At 41.0% G+C, this 27,485-nt stretch overlaps 2 protein-coding genes across 10 annotated transcripts in view; one reads left to right on the forward strand and one right to left on the reverse strand.

Moving 5' to 3' along the window:
• STK24 (serine/threonine kinase 24) overlaps positions 1-2,291 on the forward strand; it is a 51,840-nt gene extending 49,549 nt beyond the window's left edge. For all 4 annotated transcript variants that reach the window (XM_061361092.1, XM_061361094.1, XM_061361095.1 and 1 more), the window contains exons 10-11: positions 671-807; positions 1,212-2,291. In XM_061361092.1, the coding sequence (XP_061217076.1) occupies positions 671-807; positions 1,212-1,248 (174 nt within the window). In that variant the 3' untranslated portion in view covers positions 1,249-2,291. The remainder of the gene's footprint in view (positions 1-670; positions 808-1,211) is intronic.
• A 5,691-nt stretch (positions 2,292-7,982) lies between these two features.
• The window catches only part of FARP1 (FERM, ARH/RhoGEF and pleckstrin domain protein 1), a 220,571-nt gene continuing 201,068 nt past the window's right edge, over positions 7,983-27,485 (reverse strand). For all 6 annotated transcript variants that reach the window (XM_061361089.1, XM_061361088.1, XM_061361087.1 and 3 more), the window contains exons 17-27: positions 26,749-26,830; positions 23,795-24,032; positions 21,342-21,472; positions 18,482-18,550; positions 16,524-16,613; positions 15,356-15,438; positions 14,690-14,802; positions 14,040-14,203; positions 11,481-11,588; positions 10,048-10,199; positions 7,983-8,942 (exon numbers count right to left, since the gene is read on the reverse strand). In XM_061361089.1, the coding sequence (XP_061217073.1) occupies positions 8,861-8,942; positions 10,048-10,199; positions 11,481-11,588; positions 14,040-14,203; positions 14,690-14,802; positions 15,356-15,438; positions 16,524-16,613; positions 18,482-18,550; positions 21,342-21,472; positions 23,795-24,032; positions 26,749-26,830 (1,312 nt within the window). In that variant the 3' untranslated portion in view covers positions 7,983-8,860. The remainder of the gene's footprint in view (positions 8,943-10,047; positions 10,200-11,480; positions 11,589-14,039; positions 14,204-14,689; positions 14,803-15,355; positions 15,439-16,523; positions 16,614-18,481; positions 18,551-21,341; positions 21,473-23,794; positions 24,033-26,748; positions 26,831-27,485) is intronic.

Raw genomic sequence — 27,485 nt, forward strand, 5'->3', positions numbered from 1 at the left:
ATCTGCACCATCAGGAATTATTGCAAGTTAGTGAGTTGCTCTATGGATCTCCTCAAGAAAGAACAAAGCTGCCCATTCAAGCTTTTTGTCATCATGGCGGTGTCAAAGCTATTGGCACAGAAAACCAACTACTCTCCCTAAGTAATCTTAGTGAGGCACTGAGACCTTCCCTCTCAGCCCTCAGTTCCTGGCTGACTGTGGGATCCTTTGCTTTGGGGGCTGGGGGGAAAATGAGAGTACTCGGGTTACCATGTTAATAGAGGTGATAGGGTGCATTTTCCATCACAAGTGCACCTGCAGTGTATACGTATAGGTGTAAAAGTATGTATACTATAGTGAGTATGTATAAGCAGCACATCTTGAAATTAAACAGCTACAGGTAAATAGTGCATGTAAATAGCGCATCTTTCTTGGAATACATTGTAATTTTTCAATTGAAAAGGATATGTGAATGATGGAATACTTGTGAAGATGAATGACGTCCTGATAATTACTGCAAGGACTAACTTCAGGGTGAAAAAGGCCTTCAGGATGTGAAGGTGTATAAAGAAAGTCAAATCCTGGCATTGTGAACACTGTTGGTCACTTCCTTACAAGGTTTTGCTTTATATTGTTTATAGAAATATTTATGAATCTGTTATTAATGTATCTCTTCCTGGTTTTCTTTCAGCTGAAAGAGAAGAGTGAAGTGTGTGGTGGTAACACAGATTCCATAGAAGAACTGAGAAAGGCTATTTATTTAGCTGAAGAGGCTTGTCCAGGCATTGCAGATAATTTGGTGTCGCACCTTGTGCAGAGGCTTCAGAGGTAATGAAATTATTTTCCTAAAGGTTACAGAAAAGTGCAGATTTGATTATGCAAATATTTGGCTAGTGTTAATTTGAAATAATTAATTTCTATTCAAAGAAAGTTAAGTGCTTGCTTCCACTATGAGGGTGGTGAGACACCGGCACAGGTTGCCCAGAGAAGCAGTGTTCAAGGCCAAGTTGGACAGGGCTTTGAGCAACCTGGTCTAGTGGAAGGTGTCCCTGCCCATGGCAGGGGGGTTGGCACCAGATCGTCTTCCAGGTCCCTTCTCACCCAAACCATTCTGTGGTTCTATGAGAAAGGCTGGAACTTCAGCAGCATAAAATGGAGTAACTTCTAGTTGCCGGTTGTTGCAGAACTCCTTTCTGAAAATCACATCAAGAACTATTTCTTTTCTCCTTCAGATACTCGCTAGCTGGAGGAAGTACTTCATCCTACTGACCCACTGTTCCCGATTTTTCTAAGACAACTGAAATTCCACAGTGTCTGCAGTGAAGGCGTACACCCTAATGTTGTTCTGCTCCTCTGTCATTGGAATGTCCTTTGGTGGCAGGACATTTCCTAAACATACAAGAGTGAGAAGGAAGTCTCTCGGATGGAGGCAGACCTTTTCATCAACTTAAAGCTATAATTTTTTAAAAAGTGTTAATGCACATATTCCAGGGAGGTGACTTTTTGTAAAATCTGAAATGTATATTTAGGTTTGTGATAGAGAAATTGAAGATATTGAGAAACCTCAGGTATCTTGCTTTAAGAATTCCACTGGGAGATGGCATACGTTGGAATTGTGTACAGATATGTATATAATGTCTTTTTTAACTGAAAGCCTTTCAACGTGGATAAGGAATCACTGTGTACAAAATGGTAAAGTGCTTTTGTAGATAATGTTAGTGGGGTAAATATTTGACAGGCCATAACTGAGTATTGCCTTGCCTTTATTACATGTACATTTTGAACTCTGTGATAAGTGACTCTTGGTTTGATTTTCGTATGTGAAGGATTTGCCATTGAAAGAGTTAATCCTGTATCATGGAACCTTCTACTAGTACCTCAGCAAAGACACAACTTCATTTCTCCAGTATTTCTTTCTTGATCTATATTCTGAGTGTGACTTTCTAATTATGGTACTATTTCTGGTTGTTTTAATTCACCTGGTCTCTCAACTTTAAGTTTAAATTACTGTTTTCCTAAAGAATAAGCTCTTTTAGTTCTTCAGTTTTAAATTGTGCCAATGCAAATTCTGAACACTGTCTATTGTTCAATTTTAGTAATAGGTGTTTGTGAAGCTTATAGTGAAATTCAGATACAATGTTTTTTTCACCTGACCATGTTTGAATGCTCATGCAAATGAACTATTACCTTCCTTTATTCTGAAACATTTCCATCAGATGTTGGCTCTGAGCTCTGAGACAGTGGCATGAATTTCATCCTCAGGCCTATTCTTATCATTAAAATGAATGTCTTGCAGTGTCAAAGAAAAATTATCCACAGACTCAGTATTCGGTCTTGCTGCCTAAATCTATGTGTCTCTTTACTGAAAGTGAGGGCTGTTGGACAGGAAGGCTGCAGAGCTGAGCCTGAGTGATTGGTGTATACCAGTGTCCTATTACTTGTCTCCCCAGAAAAAAGCCCAAATTTTGAGATTTCCACTGTTCTCAGTGCTCTTAGTAGCTGACTTAACATTTTATAATGACTGGAAGCAGTAACATTAGTGACATGCACCACTGATTGGGCAGCATTTTGGTTTTTCATGCTATTACTCTAGGTTCATCTTGGTTTTTTTCACCAAGGCTATATTCAGGTGCTGCTTATTCGTGTAGCTAGGAGAGCTCTTTTGCCTTGTTTTAATGAGGAAATCGATGATTTTATGTTTTGCATGACAGTGAAGTAACTTACCTGTTTAATTAAAAAAAATATATGAATTTTGGAACAGAAAGGATTACAGCTTTTTCAAAGTACAGGTACATCTACCTGCCTTGGTACGAAAAGACCCAGGTTATCTGAGCAGTCTGGAAGCTGGTGAGGTGTCCTTGCAGAACTTCGTATCACCCTCATTCTATGCATATCAATTGCCTTAATTATTAATGTAATAATTTCACAGTACGAGGACACTGGAGCTATGAATTTCTGACCTGGTTGAAACAAGTTTGAAGAAATGAGTGGACATACGCTTGTTCTCTAACCAGTGTTCTTACACACAAGATGGTTGCAAGCATAATGAGGTAGTGGTTTTCCTTTATGGCTGCATGGATTTAAGGTGCATTGAACAATGCCAAAGTCTGAGCAATGGTTTATAATTCCTCTTTTATTAATATCTTTAAATACGTTGGCTTGTGTGCTCTTAAACATTAAGGCTAGGCTTACCCTTGACGAAGCAAATCTAGCTCTGCTATTGCAAAATGCACCCCTGAATACAGTGCCATGGGAAACTTACCTGTGACCTCTCAGTAACAGAACATGCAGCCCTTCAGTAAATATGTGCTGTTACAGCATACAGAAACAAATTGATGTGTTTGTGTTTGAAATACAGATAGATTAACAGCAGCTTTTCTCCCGTCATCTGTTCATGTAAGGATTTTAAATTAAAGTGAGTGCACTTGGGGATGCACAGAGCTCAGAGATTTAGTGGGGAAATTAGATTTATGGTGCTGGCTGAAACCTCCAGAATTTCTCAATCAGAAAATTGAATGAAATTGCAAGGTATGCTCCTTTCGAACAATCATTTAAAAAGTTATACACACATTTATATTTTGAGTTGCATTTCAGTTGTGTTCCAGGACTGTATGCTGAGGAAATACTTCTTGTGGCAGAATTTGCATAGTGAACGTGTCCTTTGGTTTGGGAACTTAAGATGCATAAGAACTACAGCCAGGGCAATTGGCCAGAAGGCTGGGATGTTTAGGAAAAGACAAGACCTCATTCATGGTAGAGATGTGTATTTTTGTATGTGATATATAGGTTATTTAAATATAGACTATCTTAAACTGAGATTCACTGCAAAACAAGTGTGCTTTATCTTGAATGTAAAATTACAATCATTTGCTTTGGAAAGTATGGATGCTTTAAAAACCGGATCTGTATTGGTAACAGAAGGGGGGCTTTGTTTGAAAGAAGCTTGTCCTCCGTTTCTGAGAGAAAAAGCAGCGTGTTGATATTTTAAGAGGTTATCTTATGCTAAAATCATGTCTGTGTTATAATGTTGCACTGACGATTTTTCTGTGCAGGTAGTACTTCACTTAGTCTTGAATATACTAAGCGACAAGCTAGCCCTATTTATGCAAACATTTAAGTTAGTGGAACTGCGTATTTGTCAGGGATTTCAAGATTAGGCATTAAATAAACTCACTGTGTAAAGAAAACAAAATCAGTCATTTGAACTGAAGGCTTGCTTTTTGTAAGTATCAGATGTGTAATCTATTTTTTTAACTTAATTTTCCGTGCAGTTGCACTTTGTTGATCACCAGTTTACTAAAGGACGATGGCATGATCGCCGTCATTCTGAATGCTTTTGGTGTGCTAACAGAGCAGCTCTTCCTCAGAAGAGCCATGGTTCCTTTGCAGCTCAGAACGTTTTGTGTACATCCACATCAGTATGGGCAGATCAACCAGTTACTGCGGAATGATTTACCTGTGGTGTTGCACCCACATGGAACAGGGGGAAGGTAAGAGCGTGTGCATTGGCACTTACCTGCAAAGCAGTTACTACTGTGACTTCATTCCTCCTCTGGCCACTGGAACTCCTTCATCTGCCTCGACTTTCAGTGTGCTTGTGAAATGTTTAGCTCTTACTACTTCATGTGGCATTCTGTGGTTTCTTTTAAACATCATGCTATCAGTTTGTAACAGTTTTACATTAGCCTTACTTTTAAGGAAGTGTATTTTGCCTTCAAATATGTCACTGCAGGAACATTACCAGACTTGCTAAGCAGCATGGGGATAACACAAGGATCAGTACAATCGCAGGTTACTTTTCTGAGTTGCTGGGGAGGAGCTTGAAGTATAGCACAAACCTGCAAGCTTGCTCTTTAACTGTAGCTTGCAGATGTGTGAGCATCTGCAGTGGACAAAGTGTCTGCAATGGTTTCCTGCCTTCTTGGAAAGCATGATTACAGAGGACGATTCCAGTGTGTATGTGGTTTTCTGTAACATTGCTGTCTGTTTATAACTGTGTATTTAAGTTTTACTTTTGTCACTCTACACCAACATAATAAAACTTGTAAACTACGTGACCTAGAAATAAAGAAGGAAAAGTTTAATGGAATTTTGCCATCTGAGTGGTCAGTAAGATGAGATTTGGGGCTCTCCTCCCAGAAGGCTGTGCTCCTGTGGGGTTCTACCTCAGCTATTGTCCCTGTGTTGGTACTGGTAAGCAGAAAGGTGATAAATTGGTGATTAGGTTTTAGTTGTAATTTGTACAAGACAAAACTCCTGCATAAACTCAAATGCTTTCTGAACACTGAGAATGTTTTTTGCTGTTGGGATATTTAATAAGCTCATTTCTGACAGATGGTCTAATCATGTGGGAAGTTTAGTTCTTTTCTTGATTAAAGTGGATTTTTATCTCCACACGAGCGATTGCTAGTGTACTGTCTTGGTTAAATATGTGCAGCTCTGTATTACAGTTTGCCCTATAGCAAGACAGTGTGCATTTACAGAGGGCAGTGATTTAAAACCTGCTTTGTATTCCCCATCCTGCCAGCCCAGTGACACCGATGAAGAGCTTGCATCAAATTGCATTAATGGAACCCCAAATATTGCATCCATAAGTGCTCATGTAACCTGTGACAAACCATATGACAGCTGCACTCCTGTAATTACATTTCATTAACATCTGCTATTAAAAACCATGTGTGCTGTGGGTTTAACTCCACCAACTTTCCTGTGTCCCTGGTGGAGAGGTGGGGAGGGGCGTATCTGTGCTGTAGCAACTGCTGAGTCCCTGTATGGCCATCCCTATGGTTTGAGGGAGAAGACCACATAATTGGTCCTCTATAAAAAGGAAAAAATGCTCAAAATGGGGTTTTTCAGGTTGTGCTTGTCTCTGTTTTGCTCTTGGCTGTCAGAATAGTAGGATAGTGCACCTGGTTTTGCCTCTTTCCTTGCAAGCTCTTTTCTCTCTAGTCAAGAGACCTTTATCCAGATTCCTGCAATCACGGCAACTTTAGCTTTGCCTGCTCCCTTGCCTTTCAGTCTGCCATTTTCAGCAAGCTTCAGCTGAATTTACAAAGGCACTCACTTCTCAACAGTGTTTAGTTAAAATTTTGTGACAAGGTATAGTGATAAACAGTTGTGTCTTAATGGAGGTTAAGTTGGACAGCAAAGAAATGATGGAGCTGTTCAGTCTTGTGGAAGAAAATCCCCAGGAGCCCACTGTATGTGCTGCAACTTCCTAAGGTAATAAGGCTCCTGTTTTATTTGTTATTTGAAGAAGTAACTGGTTATTCATGGTGAGTAATAACAGCACCAAGAGTAAATCTTTTGGTGACCATTTTGAGGTTTTCCCACTGCTGCAACAGCAAAACTGTAGTCATGGCTGCTCCCCAGGGACACGCTGTCACCTGCCTTTCTTTGTGCCCCACTGGATGGGATGACCAGCAGCATGCTGTGAAATGGGGTTAGAAGCAACCGCTTAAGTCTGACAGCTTTCTAGTAAACTGCAAGTTTTATCTATACACATAGACTTCAACTGATTGTAAGATACGACTATCATCAAGAGAGTCGCCTTTATTCTCTTACTGTTCCCTTTCAGTTTGGAGTTAACCTTAGGAATAAAGAACTAGGAAATGCTGAAAAATGAGGGCAGTTCAACTGGTTCCATTAAAGAAGAAAAGGGATTACTCTGGTAGAGAAGGAAGAAGAAGATAATCTATCTTATTGAAAACTTCTTATTTTCTATAGGAAAAAAAACTAATACAAAAAGGTGAAACTCCTGGATCAGGTGCATCCTATGAAATTGCAGCCACAGACTACCTCTGCTCTCTGCCTGCGCAATACTGTCAGGTTGTTAATCTATCTCTGCTGTGAGCTGTCCCTGTCTCATCCCTATATAGCATCCTCTTCACCTTCCCAGTCAGTGCTGAAGTGCTCGTTCCTGGATGTTGTTGGTATGCTGAGGCTGTTGTATTCACTTGCTCTGGCCCTACAGAACAAGGTTGCAGCCTTGGAATGGACAAGATACTGGCACCTGACACCGGCACAAAAGGTCTTCAGATCTTTTTCTACCTACTTGCTAAGTTTGTCCTTCATGTCATAGACAGAGGTGATGCCAGAGGGTAGATGTGATCATTATATCAGTATTGATCAGGGGAAACAGCTAAGGAGAAGAGCAACCGCAACAAGTTACCTGTCCAGGAGTGGGAAGGTTTCCAAACAGCTAAAGGAAGTATGCAGAAATCCTCGTTTCCTTGTGCTGGGGAAGTTGGCCATGGGGTCTGCTGCTTGTCATAAGGGGTTAGGAGCCTTCCCTCTCCTTGGATGGGCGTCTGCATGTACCTTTGTTTGGGGGATATGAGGGACACAAAGAAGGTTTTGCTGTCTCGAAACAGGAAGAGTATGATCATATTGTGAGGTATTTTATTCCCTTTTGTTGCAAGCAAAGCTGTCAGCCATTTTATACATTGCACATCATAGCTAAGCCATTAACAAAGTGAAGAGCTAGATAAAGAGAAACTAGGGGTAGAATAGTACCAGCTTTTTTTTTCTCATATCCAGGCCACTCTGCCTAGCTCTGTCTCCTCAGAGGTTCTTAAGGGGGATAGGTGTATTTCCAGCATGTTGAACTTGCGTTCGTGGGAGTTTTAAATGACCCTCATGACAAAGTGTTTCTTTAAACATAAGGCAAAGCATCTAAGCATAGCAGACTTAGTGCTGCCAACCTTCTGAGAGGGGCAACAGCTTATCCAAACTAGGGTGTTACCCAGTGGTAAAGCTGGGTATGTGAAATGGGTGGAACTGCTGCTCTCTCTGCATACTGAGCATGTGAGAAGAGAGGGAGAGACTGAAACTCCAACCAGAAACTTACAAGTCACGCCAGGAGGTGTAGTAGGCAGGATAAGAACCTGGGGCTTCAGGCGTACCCCCAGCTGACAGCAACTGCATTACCAAAACACTCTCCAAATCACTCTCAAATAGCTGCAGGTCCCATAGCATATGGGTTTTCTTTCACACAAACAGCAGAATGTCACCACAGCCTTTAATTTCTTCTTGTACATACCATTCACAGTACATTATCAGCCCAAATAATATTGCACTGGAAGTTTTCATCTTGCAAGTAGTATTCACTTTTCAAAGCCCACAGATGAACAGTTTGGTCAACTTGCACCAAGAAAAGGGTTAGATAAGAATCCTATACTTTATTTATACCACATGGATTTGTAACCCCAAAGGGAGATGAGAGTGAGCTGTAAACTCTCTCAAACTTAACCTTGTTAAACATAGAAAATTAGTAATCCCTTGCTGATTAAATGTAGAAAGACTGGGGGAAAAGATGAAATCTGCAAGTTATCTATCTCATTCCTGTTAGACTGCTTGCTGTATATATAATTATATTCTATACTGTGAAAGTCCATCTACATTTAAAAACCCAGCAGTCTACAGATTAACATGGTAAAAAAAAATAATATATTTTTATGAAAAGAGAAGAAATAGCGTTTGCCTCAGAGGAGAAAGTGTTCAGATTGTGAAGTCATCTTTTCTTTTTGTTTTAGGTGCAATCTTTGAGGCAACAAAATGTCTTTTGGCATTTGGCACTCTAATAAGGACAATATTTTAATACTGGCACAAGCTAAAAACAGCACAGAATGACAAAATACAAGACATGAAACAAACCGCAGCCACTGGGATGGTGGTATGTTAGCCTGAATGTATGGAGAGCTTGCTTACTTAACAGTTTTGCTGAGGAATTGCAACGGTCTCTGCAAAACCACACTGATTCTTGTTTCTTTGCTTTTACCAAAGTGTAAGTTTTCCTAAGCCTGGAAGGAGACAAGAGTTTCAAATGTCCTCTAAAAAATCAGCAGCTGCTGGACAATCAATGTGGCGGCTTCTTTAGCCGTCAATAGGCGTGAGGCTCTTTATGACTCAGAGCTCGGGTGCGAGAGGCAGAGCTGGTGGCACTTCGGATCACTTCCATCCATCTGGGAGGAGGCAGGAGGAGACACAAGCAAAAGAATGGTCAATTCCTAAGGATAGATTTCTTAAAAGGTACAGTCTGCACTGCCAGTTGTACAGAGTTTTATTTCCTGTGCCTACAGAAGCATCTCTAATTCACTGCTAAGTCTAGCCAAAGGCAAGAGGATCTAGATCCAGGTGACTGACAAATGCATATACAAAAGGAAGTTTAAAACCCCCGAAATTCATGAACTTAGGGTTTTACTCATTCTGCAGACACCCAGTCTCCTTTACTTTTTTTCTGGATGGGCCAAGTGATGACCAGTCATGACCAACCACTCTGAATTCTAGAGTGAAAAAATGTCATTCAGCTGCAGTTCCTACTACTTTTTCCTAGAACTGAGAAGGGGCTTTTGTGCTTTTCCCTGTTCTACTCATTATCTCTTTCCCACAGTTTGCCTAATTTATACTTTTAAACTGATATGGCTAAAACTTCAAAATAGCTTTCTTCAATAAGAGATGACATTAAGATTTTTGACGTTAAATGTGTCATATAAAAGAGTTACATTAGTTCTCAGTAGGAACAACCTCAAACTGCCATTTAGGAGAAGCAAAATTTGGTTCCTGGCTTTCCATGCATCTGAAATTCAGTGGGAGGTATAAAAATTCCATGCTGAAGTGGCATAAACACATAGTAAGAGTTTTATTTCAGGTGTGGATTTTCCATTCAGTTGCACCAGAGGGAGTGAAGTTATTCTGAAGAGTCCTGTGATCTGTTTATGTGCTTGCTGAAGTGTGAGACACAGAGCCAACCTGATCCGTTTTGACTGGGTAATTCCTGTTTTATAGTGATTACTACACTAATCAGTAGTGTAGTAGACTGATTAGTGTGACACTAATCAGTCACAGCCACCACATCATCAAACCCAACCACTTGGTTCTAAAGTTGTCAGATTGAAAACGTCTTCTGAATTTTAAAGGGTTTTTTCCCTCATTGTTCTGAACTATGTGCCTGTATTACTGAATCAATTTACTCAAACTTCCATTCTACTTACCTTCTTTGGAATCTACTAACCATCTACTAACCTCCTGGAATTCTACCAACTTCCCTCTCACAGCAGACCGACTTACCTTTCAAATGTGTATTCACTTTCAGCCCTGAAGTAGTACACGTGGGACTTGAAATGTAGCTTGAACACATAATCTTTGTGAATGTTTTCAGATTCAGAAGGGATGGTAAGTGAATATCCCAATAAAGGAAGGCTGGCTAAAGGATGATTGTCCTGAAAAGAAATAATAAAAAACGTTCTATGGTAAATGCTCTTAAGTAAAGAGAGCCCGTAAAATGGAAGACACATACTCATTCGAAGTTCATAGTGTTTTTTCTCACATGCATGAAAAAATACCAACTTTATACAATCACACTGAGCTTAACTGTCTTGTAGTTTCAGCTTGCCTATCTTTATAGACCCTTCTCACAAGGATCTGCTGCAGGCTGATCCCATCACTATTTCCTCATGAGAAACTTGTCTGAAATCTTGACCATTCACTACTTTCAAGCTGACAAACATAAAGCCCCATCATTTGGCATCAGCAGGCACAGCACACATGTTCACTGGAACTGGGAAGTGAAAAATTTCTTCCTAATGTCTAATCTAAATCTTCCCTCTTTCAGTTTAAAGCCATTACCCCTTGTCCTATCCCTACATGCCCTTATAAAAAAAATCCATCCACAGCTTTCTTTTAGGCCCCCTTTAGGTACTGGAAGGTCTTCCCAGAGCTTTCTCCATGCTGAACAAGCCCAGCTCTCTCAGCCTGTCTCCATAGGAGAGGTGCTCCAGCCCTCTGAGCACCTTTGTGGGCTTTCTCTGGACTTGCTCCAACAGGTCCACATCTCTCTTGTGCTGGGGGCCCTGGAACTGCACACAGTATTGCAGGTGGGGCCTCATGAGAGTGGAAGCAGAGGGGGAGAATCTATTCCATGAGGTGTTTTTTTTTTAGTGCAGAAACTATCAGTAAGGATTTCTATAGCAATGAAAGTATGAGGTAGCAACTTGAATTATTTTGTGTTTATGTCCTCCTTGAATACAAAGCTTCAAATGTCCAGCAGATTACAGACTTTTGCAGTGGAATGTTTGCTAATATGGATTAATCATTGGCCACTGTTCTCTCTTGTTTGACTTAAGCGTCCATAATGGTAAACTAAATTGGTAAGTCACTATCAGGTCTTTAATTGTAATAATCTCAGAATCTCTATGCAAGCAAACTCTTGTTAAAATCCACACCACAGTTTCTGAGCAGCAGTGGTATCTGTTGTGCTTTTAGGGATGACACAGACTGTAACTGATGAAAGTTCCAGGGAAGAAGTATGTGTTCTTCAACTGCCAAGCAAGCAGATAGAGAAAAGGCTCTGCTCCACGGTCCACCCACTACTCAGCCATGACCAGTGCACCTGCTTCTCTCACCTACAGCACCCCTGACTGATGGATGCTTTTCTCTCCCTCCTTTTTGAAAACACAAAAGGTCTTTTCCAGCCCTCCACACACACTTGTGCAGTCTGTTACCTGGTGCGATTTATAGAAGAACATACAGAAGTTGGTGAACACCACCCAAAGCTTCTGCCACCCGTTGCTGTTCTTGAACTTCCTAAGGAGATTTCCAGACAGCTGGTTCTGAAACAGATCAGAAGGAGCCAAATAAAACAGTGAAGGGTACCTGCAGTTTGGCTATTGTAAGAAAAATTATCTGCCTTTATCTGGTTGTACGTGACCTTGTTGTATGTGAAAATGTCTTGGTTGAAGGGATATATATTTCTTCTGCATTGTTCTGAGTAGTATTTTATCTAATATATATTGTTTGTAGCTGGGTACTTCCAAAAACTTCAAGCTACTATACTCATTATTTTTGTTTTAATTGAGCTGGCTTTTCAGTATTACACTACTAAACATCACTCTTGTTATTCTAGTCTGTCTTTGCTCTTTTTAAAATGATACTTAGAATGGAAACAGAAAGTCTGACATGAGTTTGTGATGTAAAGGAAAATTATGACATACTTTAGAATCACAGATAGAGATTGAGCTCTCAGTACCCAGTGAGTTCACATGGTAACTTTTCAAAGATTTCAAAACCAAGGACTGTTAACCTTAGTCTTAGCTGAATTCTGGATGTTTTAAGAAAAAGGAGGAGGAAGCCGTAACCAAGTACAAGTATTTAACGGCTGGCTGACTCAACTCTCTCCACATTGTGACAATGAGAAGTCCAGTATCATTGTGCCTTGCAAATCAAGGGGAATTCTCAGTGAATTAATTCCTTCCCATTCCTTGCTGACTGTAAGGGCTCTCATGTGGATCAAAATAGCTGTTTACATCATTCTCTATATATAATGCAGAAGCTAACAACTTCATTTGTAAAGCTTAACAGTCAAAGTCTGGTGGTCCTGATGTACCTACTTCAAATGAAATATTCTTGAAAATGTTCTGTTTTCACCAGTCTTGGACATACAATAAAGCCTTTGCTTTAAAATCATCCCCTTCTCTGATATCTGGACTGGTGCCTCCTTGCCCTAAGTTACAGGCGTACTCCTTAGTTTTCTGTTACCTCATTACTCTGGAGGATATCATAAAAGGACACGCTTTGCATTCGGTACCAGCAGACATATGAAATGGGAACAGGCCGCTGATCACTGATCAGTCCAGCAGGTAGGGAAGTACAGTCACTGACAGAGAGAGGATCTTCTACCATGAGAGAGACAGAAAGGAGGGAGAGACACAAAGAAAATAAACGATAATGCTGAAGTGAGAGCCACCAACAGAATGATGTGAGCATGAGCGTAACCTGCCACGCATGGAACAGCAGTGGAGCTGAAGATGTTTTCACAGAACAATGTATGTCTCCGGGGTGTGTTTGGTCTTCGCTGCTTTGTTTGCATTCATTTGAGGAATGAAAATAAGGAACAATGAGCACTGATCTCAGACCAGAATATTTGCCTCACTAAATGTTTAATTGTTAGAATTGGTCACTGGTTTCTGTTTCATATCTGTTTATAATAAGCCCTCTGCTTTAGGGAAAAATATGAGACCTTGGTCCATGCTGAACTATTCCTCCCTTGCAGGACATCAGGGTACACAGAGCAGAAAGTCCACCTGCATGGGACTGACATCAGACTCTACAGTCAGCGTTTTCTAGTAGGGAATGATTTTCTCTGCCATATTTCAGCAACAAACTCTCCTTCTGTTTAGAAACCAAGGCAGTCACACAAACTATAAATATGTCTGTCCTTGCATCTCTACGTTCTGCATCAGTAATTCGTTTTCTCTAGGCCCATGGTAGCCTGATGTCTGAGGGCAGCCCAGTGAGCGCAAGTCCACTCTCAGTTTTAAGATTCCTTTTACCATTTCCATTTGTTGAGAACTGTGATAAAGTACTCAGAGCCCCCTGGAGACTCCCTTGAGTGAAGGAAGAACACCTAAGCTGGCTTACCACCTCATCCTATAACCTATACTGAATGGGAAGTCTTTAATTTTAATCTTTGAAAAGTCAAAGCCTGCATCTCGTCTGTTGAGTACAGAATTAAGGAATGCGTATCAAATTGGCTTAGCTGTGACTGGGGAGGGGAAAAAGGATTTTCATTTTGAGGTGGAAAACGCAAATAAAGAAAAAGCAGATGAGACTGAGCAATGAGACAAGGTTCCAGAAAAGATGGCTAGGTAAAGAAAGTATGTTTGTTAGTAATACATGTAAGTAAAACTGGCTGCAGCAGCTAAAGACAATATCCTTTCAGCTCAAGCAATGACTTAATGCCTCTATAACAGAGCATTAAGCAGTTCAACCTGCTTTAAATTTTAAAGGGCATCAGCATTGTTTTGGACAGTTACTTCTATGAAAATTACTGCTCTAACTGAAATTATGAAGATGCACTAAGGAGTGGATACGTGTTTCTTGACTGATGGTTTATGCCATCTTTTGCGGATAATTAAATAGATGTGCCTGGAACTTCCCCAGGAGGAGACAACGGAACAGGGAGGAGACAACGGAATAGTGCACTTATTAAGGAGGAGCAAAAAGGAAATTGTCATTCAAGAGCGAATCTGGAGCTGCAGTTCAGATCGTTCTGAGGTAGATACCTCCACAGCAATACTAAAGTCGATCATTGAAACACTGGTATTTCTGTGCCAGCAGACGTGCACCGTAGTGTTGCCACGGTGTGGTGACTGACGTTCGAGTGAGGTGCGGGATGCACTGAGGTCGTCCTCAGATTCCTGGTCTACAGTAGTTTCATCAGGAGACTCTATGAAATGCAGGGAAAAAGCATCTTTCTTCCTCTATGCAACAACATATATAATTGGAAAAAATAAACAAATCAATTCTGTCCACAATACTGTGAACTAAAACACACTTTTAAAAGTAATTTTGTGCAGATGTTAAATAGATCATATCTTTTTACGGGTTTCTGGTTTATGTGTTAGAATCAAAGGCTAGCTACCATGCTTTGTTGCTGCTTTTAATACCTTCCAAGGACAGGCACTGCCCAGATCTTGTTAAATAGTTCCTGGAATCTTTATGCTTAAGTCATTTCTCTATTCAGTGAAACTTTCTGCTAACATCAACAAGAACATTAAAATGGCACATATATAAATATATACATATATATAAAAATCAGCTCCAAATATATCAGTTTGACCTGTGGCCAGCATTTTTCACCATTTTACTTAGAAGCAATTACCAATCATACTTGATAAAAATGAACAAAGCCTCCTGTCCAGCATTTACTTACTGTTGTCAGGTGGGCTGCTAGCCAGTAACTCTGGAGCAGGGCCACTGCTTTTCTCTGCCAGGTCTATTGCCATCTGAATGTCTTCAGTCCACTTGTCCATTTCAGAGCGGGAACTAAAAATGAAAATTCAGGTTTTATTCAATTTCATACATGCTGGAAGCAAACACTAAAAACTAGTCACAATCTGAGCTTACTTTTATTTCAAATAAATGAATTACAGAATCATGGAATGGCTTGGGTTGGAAGGAACCTTAAAGATCATCCAGTTCCAACCCCCCTGCCATGGGCAGGGCCACCTTCCACTAGATCAGGTTGCTCAAAGCTCATCCAACCTGGCCTTGAACACTGGCAGGGATAGGGCAGCCACAGCTTCTCTGGGCAACCTGTGCCAGTGCCTCATCACCCTCACAGGGAAGAATTCAGACACAAAATGCTAGGCTTTTTCTCCTAATAACTTAGGTTTGGTTCTAACTTGCCCAGTTACCACTCTATTCTGCCCATTCACATTTTTTGTTTTTTAACAGGTGGCTTTCACAAAACAATACGCTTTTGAAACTGTTTTAAGAGAAAATCCAAACAAAATGCTGCCTCTGCTTTTTTACCTCTACCGCTGTGAAAGCTGGGGAGATACATGGTTTACACATGTATGTTTTCCTCTTGAATTACCTTGCAGCAACAACGATGGACTGGTGTTGACCTCGCAGTGTTAGACAATGAGGAACCCCCCATTCCTCTTCACTTTCTTCTATCTGAGATATAAAAGGCCAAATGCAGTCAGATTGCAGAAGTACATATTTCTTAAGGTGAAACAGTGAACTGAACAAGCTCTTGCCATTGGGGAAAACTAAGAGAAATGCTCATAAACAACAATTCTAAACGAGGTATTGCGAAAAAAAAAAGGGTGGCTTGAAGTTGGAAAAAAAGTAAGTTCTGCAATAACCTCTTACACCAAAAGCATGGCTTTGTCTGCTTAGTGTCCAAAACCAGAAGGAAATAGTGACGTTTTTATCAGAAGAGTGATTAATCATGCAAAAGGATATGTCAAATGCTGGACACTGCAGCATAACGCAGTTGTGTTGTGAACAAGTCCATGCCAAGTGGACTACCAATAGAGTGGATTTCTAGAAACCCTAGATAAAACTTGAAGCCTTGCAGGTGTTCAGAGTAGTTCAGTTGCAGCGGTAGTGATTACCTAACTCACTTCTCAGGAACACAGTACTGAGTAGAAACAAACCCATGAGAAGTTCCAATGAAAATCACGGGGGTGATTCAAGTGTTTTGAAACTAGCAAAAATATTTCTGAACTTGTGTAAGAAGAGGAGGTAACAAGGTGCTATTGGCTTCAGTTCACTGCTTCCCACAGGAATTGTAACAAGAGCTCCAACACATTGCTGCAGCTTTAAGGTACAGCGCTGAAAACACTAGGAAATGTTTTTTCCTGGAAACTAGACTGTCACTCCTATTTACTTGCATAGCACAGCGTGTCTATAAACAATTGTTGATGAAATATTTGTAAGAATCACAGACAAATTTGTGGTTTAAAAAGAACCCATCTCACAAGAAATTTGCATCATCAGGAAGCTGCCCCCACAAATGCCTTTTTTTCTCCACTTCTGCTAGATAATCACCTTTGTGTAGAATACTGCATGAACACACACCAAACCCAACACAGCCCCATCAGGCTCTGGAAAACGTAGGCACAACTCCTCTGAATCAGAGAACAGCCCCTTGGCTGCTGTTTTCAGTCCAGCAGAAATTCATCAAGCAATGCAGATGGGATGACGAATGGCCATTTATGCACATATCCCTTAAATTAAATTCTCATGATACTTACTGTCATGCCATACAGTGGGAGATGCCCATGGACTTTAAACTGATTTGATGCTGTCAGGCCTCTACTTGTGTACAACAAGATATCATTAAACTAAAAAGCAAGAATAAGCATTATCAGGATGATGTTGGCATGTACGTATGTAGAAAAAAAATATGGTGAATGAATGGTAAATATGGGAAAGCTTCTCAGTACTGGCTATTTATATGGCAGTCCTAATGCTTGAATCCAAACTATTGGCTTCCTCAATATTTCAGTAGCTAGGTTTAGCACCAGTAATTTCCTGCCTTCCTTCCCAGCTGGTCTCAGACACATTCCCACAATTTTCCACGATATCTTATGTTGCCTTCTAATGCTCCCTTCATGATCTTGGGGTCAGAACTAACAAGCCACAGCAGCAGTGAAACCAAGTAATAAGTTCTGCACTCTCCCACACTTTGAAGCTATGGAAGATAAGGGTGTTTCACCAATGTTTTCTTCTGATTTGTGTGGAAAGATAAGTAAGCACAACCGAGAGGTGTGCCCAACGCAATTTTGAAGTAAGTGGCTATCTGTTACTCCCCATATTCAGAAGGAGAGGTACAGATGGCTTTAGGTTAGAAATACCAAGGTGAAGAGACTTAGTATCTCAATTTGTAGAGCTTCCTGCATGTAACAGCAGTTGTCAAAAGCATGTCAAATGACCACCTGCATTTTGTTGCTATAAAATGAATGACATATTTCCACTGTGCCACCCGGGTCAAAGGATTTCTGTCTCAAACCAGACAGTTGCAGCAAGAAAATCACACTCTGTGGTGTGAAGCTGAGCTCTCACCACAGACATCTACAACCCAATAGCAGTAACTCTTAAGCTTTGTGGATCAGCCACTAGAGGGGGATTTAATTTTGCTAATGATTACACGTGCATTCAGAGTCCCAGAATACTGACCTGGGATTTTACCTCCAAAAAGATTCTGGTGCTTGAGACAGACCAAAGACCTTTTTGACAGCACAAGAAACTGACTTTAAATGTTTTATACAGGTATAATACAGAGGCATCATCTGGTAACAAGAATTGTGGTACGCAAGAAAATGTGCACCATATGCACTAGTCTTCTTCTTTAGTGCTTTTAAAAGCAGAGGATAATCCTACCCAGGTAGATTCAGCTGATCTATCTTTGGCTCATTTGAAAGATTAAATGTCAAACATCCTGTAAAGCCTAGCACACTCGCAAGCTGCTTCTACACACCCAGAGTCTTCACCTTCTGCATAAGAGAAGACAAGGAAGCATTTTCCTGGACTAGAACTGTAACCCTGGACTAAAAAAATCTATGCACTCAACTGGGCATCCCGCTGGTGCCCTGGCACCAAGGGCTCAGCAGCAGCAACAGGATGCAGAGCTTGGGAGCAAGCCAGCTGGCTGGGAAGAAGGAGGAATCACCTTTGCAGTTCTTGTGGATCAGAGACTGATCCACATAACCTGAAAATGGTGCAAGCGATGGTGGGAGGAGATCACCGTTCCTCACGTGAGAGCCGCAAAATGTATCTCCAGGTAAAGGCAGGTCCAACAACACACTGGGAGAGTTTGTGGGCTGAACCCTGGATACACTTGGTTCTGTAATGTGCCCTGAGAATGTGGATTATTGTTCATACCACCAGGAGCTACTCTTTATCTTCCTTTCTGGATATGATCGCTAACCCCGGTGCCACAATTTTATCATTATATTCACAGTGTCATATAAAAATTGCTTTATCTTCTTTAAGAAGCAGTTACACACAGAATATTAGGTTTGGACAGAAGTGTAAGTTCTTAACAACCAGCTACAAAGGTTGATTATAAATTAATATATAAACTTATGTTAACTTAAATAGGGCTGTTTAAAAATACTTGCTGTAATTCACTATTCAAGTCTACCAGTATGTCTAATAGTTGCTTGTAGTAACATTTAATTATGTAAAGAAAAACTGTCTTCTCGCTTACCAGAAAGAACATCCGTTGCTGTAAACCTTTTCCAGACAACTTACTGAGGCTGCCCAGTCGAATGAACTCCTGCGGGAAACGAATGCAAAACAAATATGTACCTTCAGAAATAAAGATTACCATTATTACTATGCAAACAGAAATATGACTACTTGGTCATGGGACTGACTTGACTATCAGTCACCAACACATTTTCTTTTCTCTATTATATGTGTTAAAAATCTTATTTATAGGACAATTTCTTTCGATTCGTAACTGTCTTTAGGATAAACTCCTCCACAGTCTTTCATTCACTTTCAGAAAATTCAGCTAAGCAAAATTTTCTTTACCTAACAGTGGTTCCTTCAGACAGCTCCTTCTTTCTGTTTTAAGCATTTTTTATGGTACAAATGATGTAAAAACTAACTATAAGTTGGCCTGTATGTTACTGCTTAGTCACTGGTAAGCTCCTGCTGTGTGTATGGCACACATAGCTCTTCACCGAGATGCAAAAATCAGCTACACAAATCAACATCACCATCAGGAACGAAGGAAATTTGTCTGGCAGTGTGAGTTGTGGCTACTATCCATGTCATATCATACAGTACATTAAATCAGATCAAACTGCTAAAGAATATTTAGCAATGGAATTACAGGAAAAGTAGCACATTTGAAACTTTCAAAATGCTGGATTTCCTGGGATTACTGTAAACCAGACTGCAACTCTCCCTTTCACTTACCTGAAACCCACCAAAATACCATTTTCCAGTCACTCTCTCCAGCTTCTGCCAATAGGTTTATATTTATTTATTACAGTCTTTCTAAGGTCATTCTACTTCTAATTGTGAATGTAAAAGTCATATAAAGCATGAGAATCACCTGCACCTTAGACATAAACTCTAAGATTAATCAGTTCAGAGAGACACTCTGGTCACCTTAGGGCTGCTGTGATGTGTTCTTCTACCTGCATTGTGTAAGGGCTAAGGGGTGGAAGGAGTGTCCTAGGTGGTTATCCCTATCTCACAGTAGGCTCATGTTATCAGAGCAGCCATTAGTAGCTGTTGCTGGCCACCAAATAATATTAATCTTGATTAAAATGTACATGGTACCACCTAATAGGCACTTGCAGGCTTAGCACCACCATGGCAAGTGCTGTGCAAAGACGTGAATCAAGAGCTGTAGGTCACTACAATCTGCAGGCACAATCGACCATGGGATGTATTAACATCCAATAGAGTAACCAGCTCACTGGCAGTGGAGACCCCACTCTGGGATAACTGGAAAAGGATGGTTACCTACAGCCTCCTTTAGGACAGATGAATCACCAGCCTGATGTGGGACTTCTCCTCTGAGATGTGAAATTCAGCCACCTTAGAGTAAACACAGCTGTGGATGATAGTGGCATTTGCCTGCCAGCCTGGCCTGCACTGGGGCAGGGACTTCACTTGGAGCCAGATAAGCTGCCAAAGGGCTGGAAGCAGCAACATCTTGGGCATGTGCCAGAGTATAGTGGCCAATGCTTTCTGCCTTGGCAGGCAAAGAACTTCTGCACCCCGCCTGCCTTCTTCTTGAACTTCCTATGACAAGAAGGCTTTAAATAGAACAGGGTAGCAGAAACACCCGATGACAGCATTTAATTTCATGTGATAGAGAGATGCACGGGCTGTGAAGAGCTTGCCAAGGAAGTGTCTGTGGATGACTGGAAGGAGTCATGAGCCATGACAGATTCTTGGGAGACAAGGAAGAGGCAAAGTGAGGGAGTGGGGAACGACCACAAATCCAGAAATGCCTGTGCCCGGCACTGCCTTCACAATGGCACATCAACTTCAAACCCCTTTTTTACACGTTTGAATCCTTAAATGAGCTGGACCCTAAAGAGCTCAGCAAGCTGTCTCCCTGCCACAACCCTACTGTGGAGCTAAACACGGACACAGCACAGCAAGCAGAGCAGCTATCCTGTGGGATCTACCAGGGCCAGATGGACATGCTACAGGGCAAGTTCAAGGGCTGCTGTATTTGCAGTTCAATGCAAAATTCTTCTTTTCCCAAGCTGTTTCCCAGAAATACATAAGGGGTGAGAACAGTCTAACAATGCATTTTACCCACCATTTCAGCTGCTGCAAGTACTGTTTTTGTTTATTACACACAAAAGTCAGGGAGTAGGGGGACATTACTTCAACAACAGACAACTCTCAGGTTTGCATGTACAGATACATGCACCTAGAAAAGTAAAAAAGGCTAAAATATTACACTGAGGCTTCTTATTTCTGAATTAAGCCTCTGTTTTTAAAAAAGCCTTGTCAAGTGAGAAGAAGATGTTGGTATTTTATAACATAATTAAAAGTGTTTACTTAAGGCAACACTGTCTCAAAAAGTACTGCTTAATGTTACAGGTAGATTAAACAGACTGCTTGTTCCTCAGGCCCTGAGTTTCAAAGCTAGGTATCATAAAAGGGCTGAATGTCCTCCAGAACGAGTATCTTTTCCTTTTATCTGCCATGCTCTAGCACTGAGGGTTGGAAAAAAACAAAAATTAAGGGCAGAAGGAAATCAGGAAAGGTGCAACTGCTCAAGCTTTGAACAATGTGATAAATATTACTTTTTTACCACCTGTGATGTAATAAGTGTTTGGAATTGCCTAAACCACCCAAATCTACACATAAGATAAACCTAATAAAATCAGTAAAATGGTAATAAAGATGATTGCTTCTTCCCACTTTAAAGGCTGCTGTTTTCTATGGCATTATGATGTTTACTGGTGAGGGAAAAAAGGTTAATATGAGGAAAGGCAGTTTCACAGCTGCTCCTAAAAAATAGGTTTCTAATATATACCTAATGCTTTGAAATTGTATCAGACCTTGACCATAACTCTGGTACTTACCCTTCCTGGGATCACCAGATTGTCTATGCCTATCAAGTCTTTCTTGAGTTCGTGCAGCTTCTGGAAGTTCTCCATCTTTATCATATTGCCATGGAGCTGAGCCACCATTTCAGAAACCTCAGCCAAAGCAGCTAGATTAGATGGACAAAACCATAAAATGCTTAACAAAAATTTACAAGACCATTCAAAAACAAAGATGGTTTTTGTCTGCAGCGCCCAGCTCATGAACCTCACCGTTCTTGTGTTGCCCTTCTCCTTCACAGTGTAAAGCTACTCAGCCTGACTGAAACCCACACAAACTCTGGACATCATCCTATGGAGTGGAGGGGAGAGGGTGGAGTGTTGTAATGAAGAGACCTATTTCCTCAACCAAAAGTCTGCTCTACTTTAGTCAGAGGAACTTTGTTAGGAATACTCCAGTCAATTAGGTGCAACAACAAACAGGTTCTCCTAAAGGGCATCTCCAATGAATCTACGGATCTTCTCTATGCTTGAAAAAATACTCATTTTCCCCCTGCTTGCAGCACACTGGCCCAGGTCCATATCTGAAAACTCCAGGAAATGAGCAGTGTCATTTATTGTATCATTTCAGATAGCAAACAGTAATTCTGGGGTTTGTCCTCAGTCCCAGCAATGAGAACAACTAAAAGAACTGCATTCTGCTGACTTGCATCACATTCTACTTCATACTCTCCAAAGACACTGCAAACAACAAGTGACCTAACACTTGGGAGTGACCTTCCTAAGGAAAATCTCCAATGTTGAAGGGGATTTTTGCTGTATGAAGAAGGATTGGGTAGGATACAGGAGGAAGCAGGCACTGTGAAGTCCCACTGTGGCAGCAGAAGCCAAATCCAGCACTCAGAAGACCAGAAATGGCAGAAGCCAAATTGGGTGCAGGCTGCTGCCGATCTGCTTCCTGTGTCTTTCTTGTATTTTTGCTGTGCCAACAATGCAGTAAGTCAGCTCAGAGAACTAAGCTGAAAATCACCATTTGATCTTTCGCAGGCAATCAGCTCAGGGACTTACTCCCTGCACCATCATGCATGTGAGCACCAACCTTGATACACCAGGATGGAAGGGCAGTCTTTGAATGAGCTAAACCCACTTTAATGACTGATTTTAGCACTAGGAAGAGCAGTTGGAGTCAGTTAAAAAACAGTCAAGGGAACAGTAACAGTGCTTTTTTCTGCCCTCTTACATCATTGCTCAGTGCACAGTTCATCCATCTGTTAGTGGGAGACCTGTGCTCTCTGGTGGGATTCAGATCCACATTTCCCTTTAACAGAAATCTGCAAACACCTTAGTAAGAGACTGACCCCACAGCAATGGTGTCTTTGAGTCACTCTGTCCTTCTCATGCTCTCTTATTTTCACCATCCATTTCAAAAGTGGAGCTGGAAATAAACCTTGATAGGCACTGCACTCTGTGGGGAGGTGGGATCAGAAACATCATCCTCATGACCTAGCCTTGGCTAAAAGAAATGCAGGCACTACTTGCTGCATTCCATAAGATCATTCAGGCTGTAGCTACATCCAGGCAAACATCCGCGTCACACAGCACTTCAGTGCCACAGACCTCTGTGGCACTTCCTATTGCTACAGGTCAAGTTACTTCTGCGCTTTGTGTATTGTCTGCTGTGGATCTCATCATACAGCATCTAAGGAAACTTAGGCAGCTAATACCTTACAGCTGAGAGCAGTCATATTGAGCTCTGCTCCCCGCCCAAGTGCTTCCATGGATGTGCACTGAGTGCTAGCTGCATAGATAACATACAGTTATCTTTAAATAGCAATAGGACTATATCTAGTAGTACTACAGTAGATAGCTTGCAATAGGGGTGAGGGACTGGGGTGAGAAAAGAGGAAAACAAATCATCAGAAAGAAACATCAGGCAGCAAGTTCAGGCTACAGGAGGAAAATTTCTTCACATTTAGAGAAAAACATGTTGGCAACTTTGAGTTCCTGAAACAAATCATGGGAATGGGAATAGAGAAAACTGTATGTCTGGAAAGAAAAGTGACAACACTTAAAGAAATAATAGCAGCCATACTGAGTCAGACCAAGGGCTCACCTGGGCCAATATTCTGTGTTCCTAGTGGATCTGTAGGGAAATCCAGAAACAAGACAAGCACATATGGTATGTTCCCTGCCCTCTCTCCCAACCCCTCAACTGTTTTCAGTTCGAGTAACTTCCTGAACTGCATGTCATTTCTGTTGTTTAATAACCCCCAGCAGATTTCTCTTCCAAGTACTTGTCCAGGCTGTGACATAACATGTATACGAGAGCAGTCTTAATCCTACCATTTCTGGTCTTCTGAGCGCTGGATTTTCAAACTCAATCTTCTTTCAATGTAGGCTTAAAAAAATATTATTTCATCCCACCAGGCACCTGTAATGGATTTGGATGCCATTCCCCAGCTCCAGGAATTGGAATCTTTTCTCTTACTTACCTCTTGAATCCCTGAAGTCTATGTGGTTTGGTGGGTAGTGTTTGCAAAGCCTCTCCATTATCTGCTTGTAGTGCATCAGCCTGTGTAAAGGCCTGAGAAGGAAGGTGTTGAGAGGCAAGTAGCACACTTTCTGTAGCTCAAAATCTCTGCAAAAGGTCTCCAGCTTGCGAGAGTTCTTGATCCCGTTCTCCAACTCCATTAAAATCTCATTGTGCTTCCACAGGTGAATTGCCAGTTGCTTACATGAACAAAGAAAAGAGCATGTGGTAGAGCTCTTAGCGATTACTGTGAGACATGACTCAGCTCAAACCCATTCCAATAAAAATCCAACTAGCACAGCATTTGGGATTTTGCAAAACAAATCACTGTACAACACAATGGCTCTGATATTCACTTGAAAGGCAGAAATGACATTACTCATTTAAGTGTACCCCCCATTCTCCCTGCATTCCCTGTAAAACAAAAGTATGTGAGCAAACAAAACTAAGTCTCACATCAGTAAGAAATCTAAAGGCAAGATGATGACAAGAACATAGCTCATGCAAGTAGGTGCAACAGGGAGGCAGCCAGACAATGTGAATACAGAGCTAAGAAACAAAATGCGATTTTCTAGGAGGATGAAGGGATTTGGGTGCCTCAGCTCATTTAGGTGCTTTTGGGGAACTGAGATTCAGGCAAATGGACTTCTAGCTCTGCTTCCCTGTTATTATTGAGAAGTTGCATCTCTTGGGAATCTGAACAAACCCAAAAATGGAGGCACTGTCTGAAAGAAATGTCAGATAGATCTTCGTCCTTGGATTACATTCTCTTCTGCTTAGTACAGTTTCAAAGATGATTGCACTGGCAGGAGGGGAGTTAAGCATGAACAAGTGAATTAGCTTTGCATGAAATAACTTCATTTAGGTCTCAGTGTCACAGGCATTCACAGGTCCTATTTAAAACAATTCAGCAGTGTGTTTTCTCATAATTATCATGGGGTCTTAATTTGTATTTTGCAAAAGGTAAACTGGTTCTTCAGGATGCACAGAGCTTCTCTGAGCAGCTAAATAAAGTCTCCTGTTACTAGGTGAAATATTAATGAGCAACAAAAAGAAACTGAATGTGTATGTTGAAAGGACTTGAGAAGAGAGTTTAGCTTAATGTAATGCTTGTGCTTTTTGACACATTTCCAATCAACTCCCTCTCTTCTGTGATTTGTGACTCCTTTACCAGAAACACACCTTCCCTACAGCCAAACTGATTCCTCCATAAAATGCATATTCATTTTATGAGCCTGTATCTCAGGCAAAGACACAGAAGACCCTCTAGACTGCTGCAGAGGCTACCCATTAATTACTTGCTCTTAACTTCTTTCCTATATTAATTAAATGAGCAGTGTCAGTTTTCAGACCTTTTAACAGGTCTCCAGATAAATATGCAGAGTTTTAACTATCTTCATTGTTTCCTGTGCAGTTCTTTAGGTCGAGATGGGTTTTGCCTCTTTTCTCTACATATCTGTGCTTGTAAGTGGTGGTGGATCTCAAAGCAAAGGCAGAAAATCCTCTAACAGGAAAGGGAGAGCGGCAAAGGGGAAAGCACATTGACAGGCCTCACTACCTTTAGAACAGTGCCACAGAAGGTCCTGCAGACAGTGAAGGACAGACAATTTAATGTTGTAAGGTACCAAAAGCAGAAGCAGAGTCTGTCAGAAGCTCTCCTGGATTCCCAAAACTGTTTGTGAAAAGTGGATACTTGTTGAGAGCAGGGATGGAGGTAGAAAAGTCCCCTCTGTGTTTCTTCTGATGCAACTGAACTATGTCTTGAGGGGAAAAGGCAGTTCCTGCTAAGTATACTGCAGAAAGGGTAAGACTGCCTTATTGCTGAGAAAGCTGTCTATGCTGAGGACTGTAAGTTAAGATTCCCATGTTCTCTTTTTCTGATTTGTTGTATATATGTGTGTATGACCTGCATGTCATTTAACTTCTCTGCATCCCTCTGTCCTCCTGAAAGATAAGCCTAGCACTAACGAACACCTCAGGAGAGCTGTAGAGATTAAACTGCCTTTTCCTCCAGCCAAGGACTCAAGGCCACTCCAGTTAACGCTAAAGTGGCAATCACCTAGGAAAGATTTACCAGATGGTTTCAAATGGGCTTTGAGATGCACGTGCCCAAGGTGCAGTGCCATGTTTTGCCACACACTGACCTGGATGCATAAGCTACATTACAATAAGTAAAGCTGTTATCCATCTGCATTGTAGAAGTCCGTAGAGTTTTCCCAGGTTCCTGTGCCTGCCTTCCAAGCTTTGTGTTCAGTAACACAGAGCATGAAAAATACTACTCCAGACAGACTAAGAAACAGATGCGAAGTCTGCAGAATGCTGGAATTAGATGATCTTAAGGTCCTTTCCAACCCTAACTATTCTATGATTCTATGATTTACGGTTCATATATGTTTCTTTGCTTTCAGATTTAAAGGGATCAAAGGCAATTATCCACATTTATTCAAATACTTTTCATCTACCTTGGCATGATAGTGCACAAATTCAAATTTCCCAAATCAAAACAATATCCAGATTACAGTCACTAACCCTGCAGTATCTTAACACTTATATTTGCATGAATAAGTAGGCACACTTGGCGTTTGAACAGTCTCTTCAGCCATATAAATTCCTCTTTCGCCTTCTTATTTGAAAGAAAAAAAGAACTGGAAATGAAATGTTCCTAAACTTTTGTGTTCGTTGTTCCTGTATTTGGAGAATGGAATGAGGAAAGAGGCTGGACAATTTAAAATCACCTTACAATTCTGAAATCTCAGGGCTCACCAAATGCTTGCTACTTCATCAAAGGGAACTTCTACTGCATAAGCCTTGATTACAATTGTCAAAGATCAGCAAAAGAGGCAACATCATATGAAAATTAAAAGCACACTGATGTTAATCCGTGTCGAAGCTTAATAGTTATAGGATCATTCCTACCTTCATACTCTGAATGTTCTTTAGCATAACATCTCCAATTCTTTGGTAATCTCCTTTAATGTGAGCATTAGAGCGGCCTTCCCTGTCAGCAACAGAAGTATCACATTTAGTCATGCAATAAACCTGCATAATCACTTACAAGCACAGAAAGGGACTCAATAACTCATTTCTTTTAAAATCCTGACCCCCATGCTCCTTTGCTGGGGAGTGTGTGAGGAATCTTCCTGATGAACATGTAATTCCCAGGTACAGGACACCTTTCACCCAGCCTGGCTTGCACTCCTGGCAACAGAGAGGGCAGGCATTTATCAGAAGAATTAGACTTTTAAAGACAGTTGTTAGTGTTTTTAAACACACCAGAGAAGGCTGGAAATGGCTGGAAGGAAAGGAAGACAGCAAAATGCCATGACAATATGTAGGCCTATGACAGAAAGGTAATCGTGTTTAGAAATGAGGACTGTGTCCCAGAACAGGACCCGCAGGTGCTCCTCCTCTGAAAAGCTTTCTGCTTGTACAAGGGAGGGTGGGATAAAAAAACCCAAATCCATCCAGCATCTGGGATTGACTCATAAATGTTGCATACTGGCAGGAATTTTCTTTCAGCGTGTCACTTCTGGTATTAAAAATGCAAACTGCTCCTTCCCACCCAGCCAGCTGCACTTGGGTGAGTGCTCCATTTTGGTGAAACCCAGCTCCTGATGAAAAAGATATTCCTGCTTCTAAACCCACGTGTGAGA

The sequence above is a fragment of the Neopsephotus bourkii genome, unplaced genomic scaffold (genome assembly GCF_033783945.1).
Source record: "Neopsephotus bourkii isolate Nb327-2 ecotype Australia unplaced genomic scaffold, CSIRO-AGI_Nbou_v1 NB_1052, whole genome shotgun sequence".
Lineage (NCBI taxonomy): Eukaryota > Metazoa > Chordata > Aves > Psittaciformes > Psittacidae > Neopsephotus > Neopsephotus bourkii.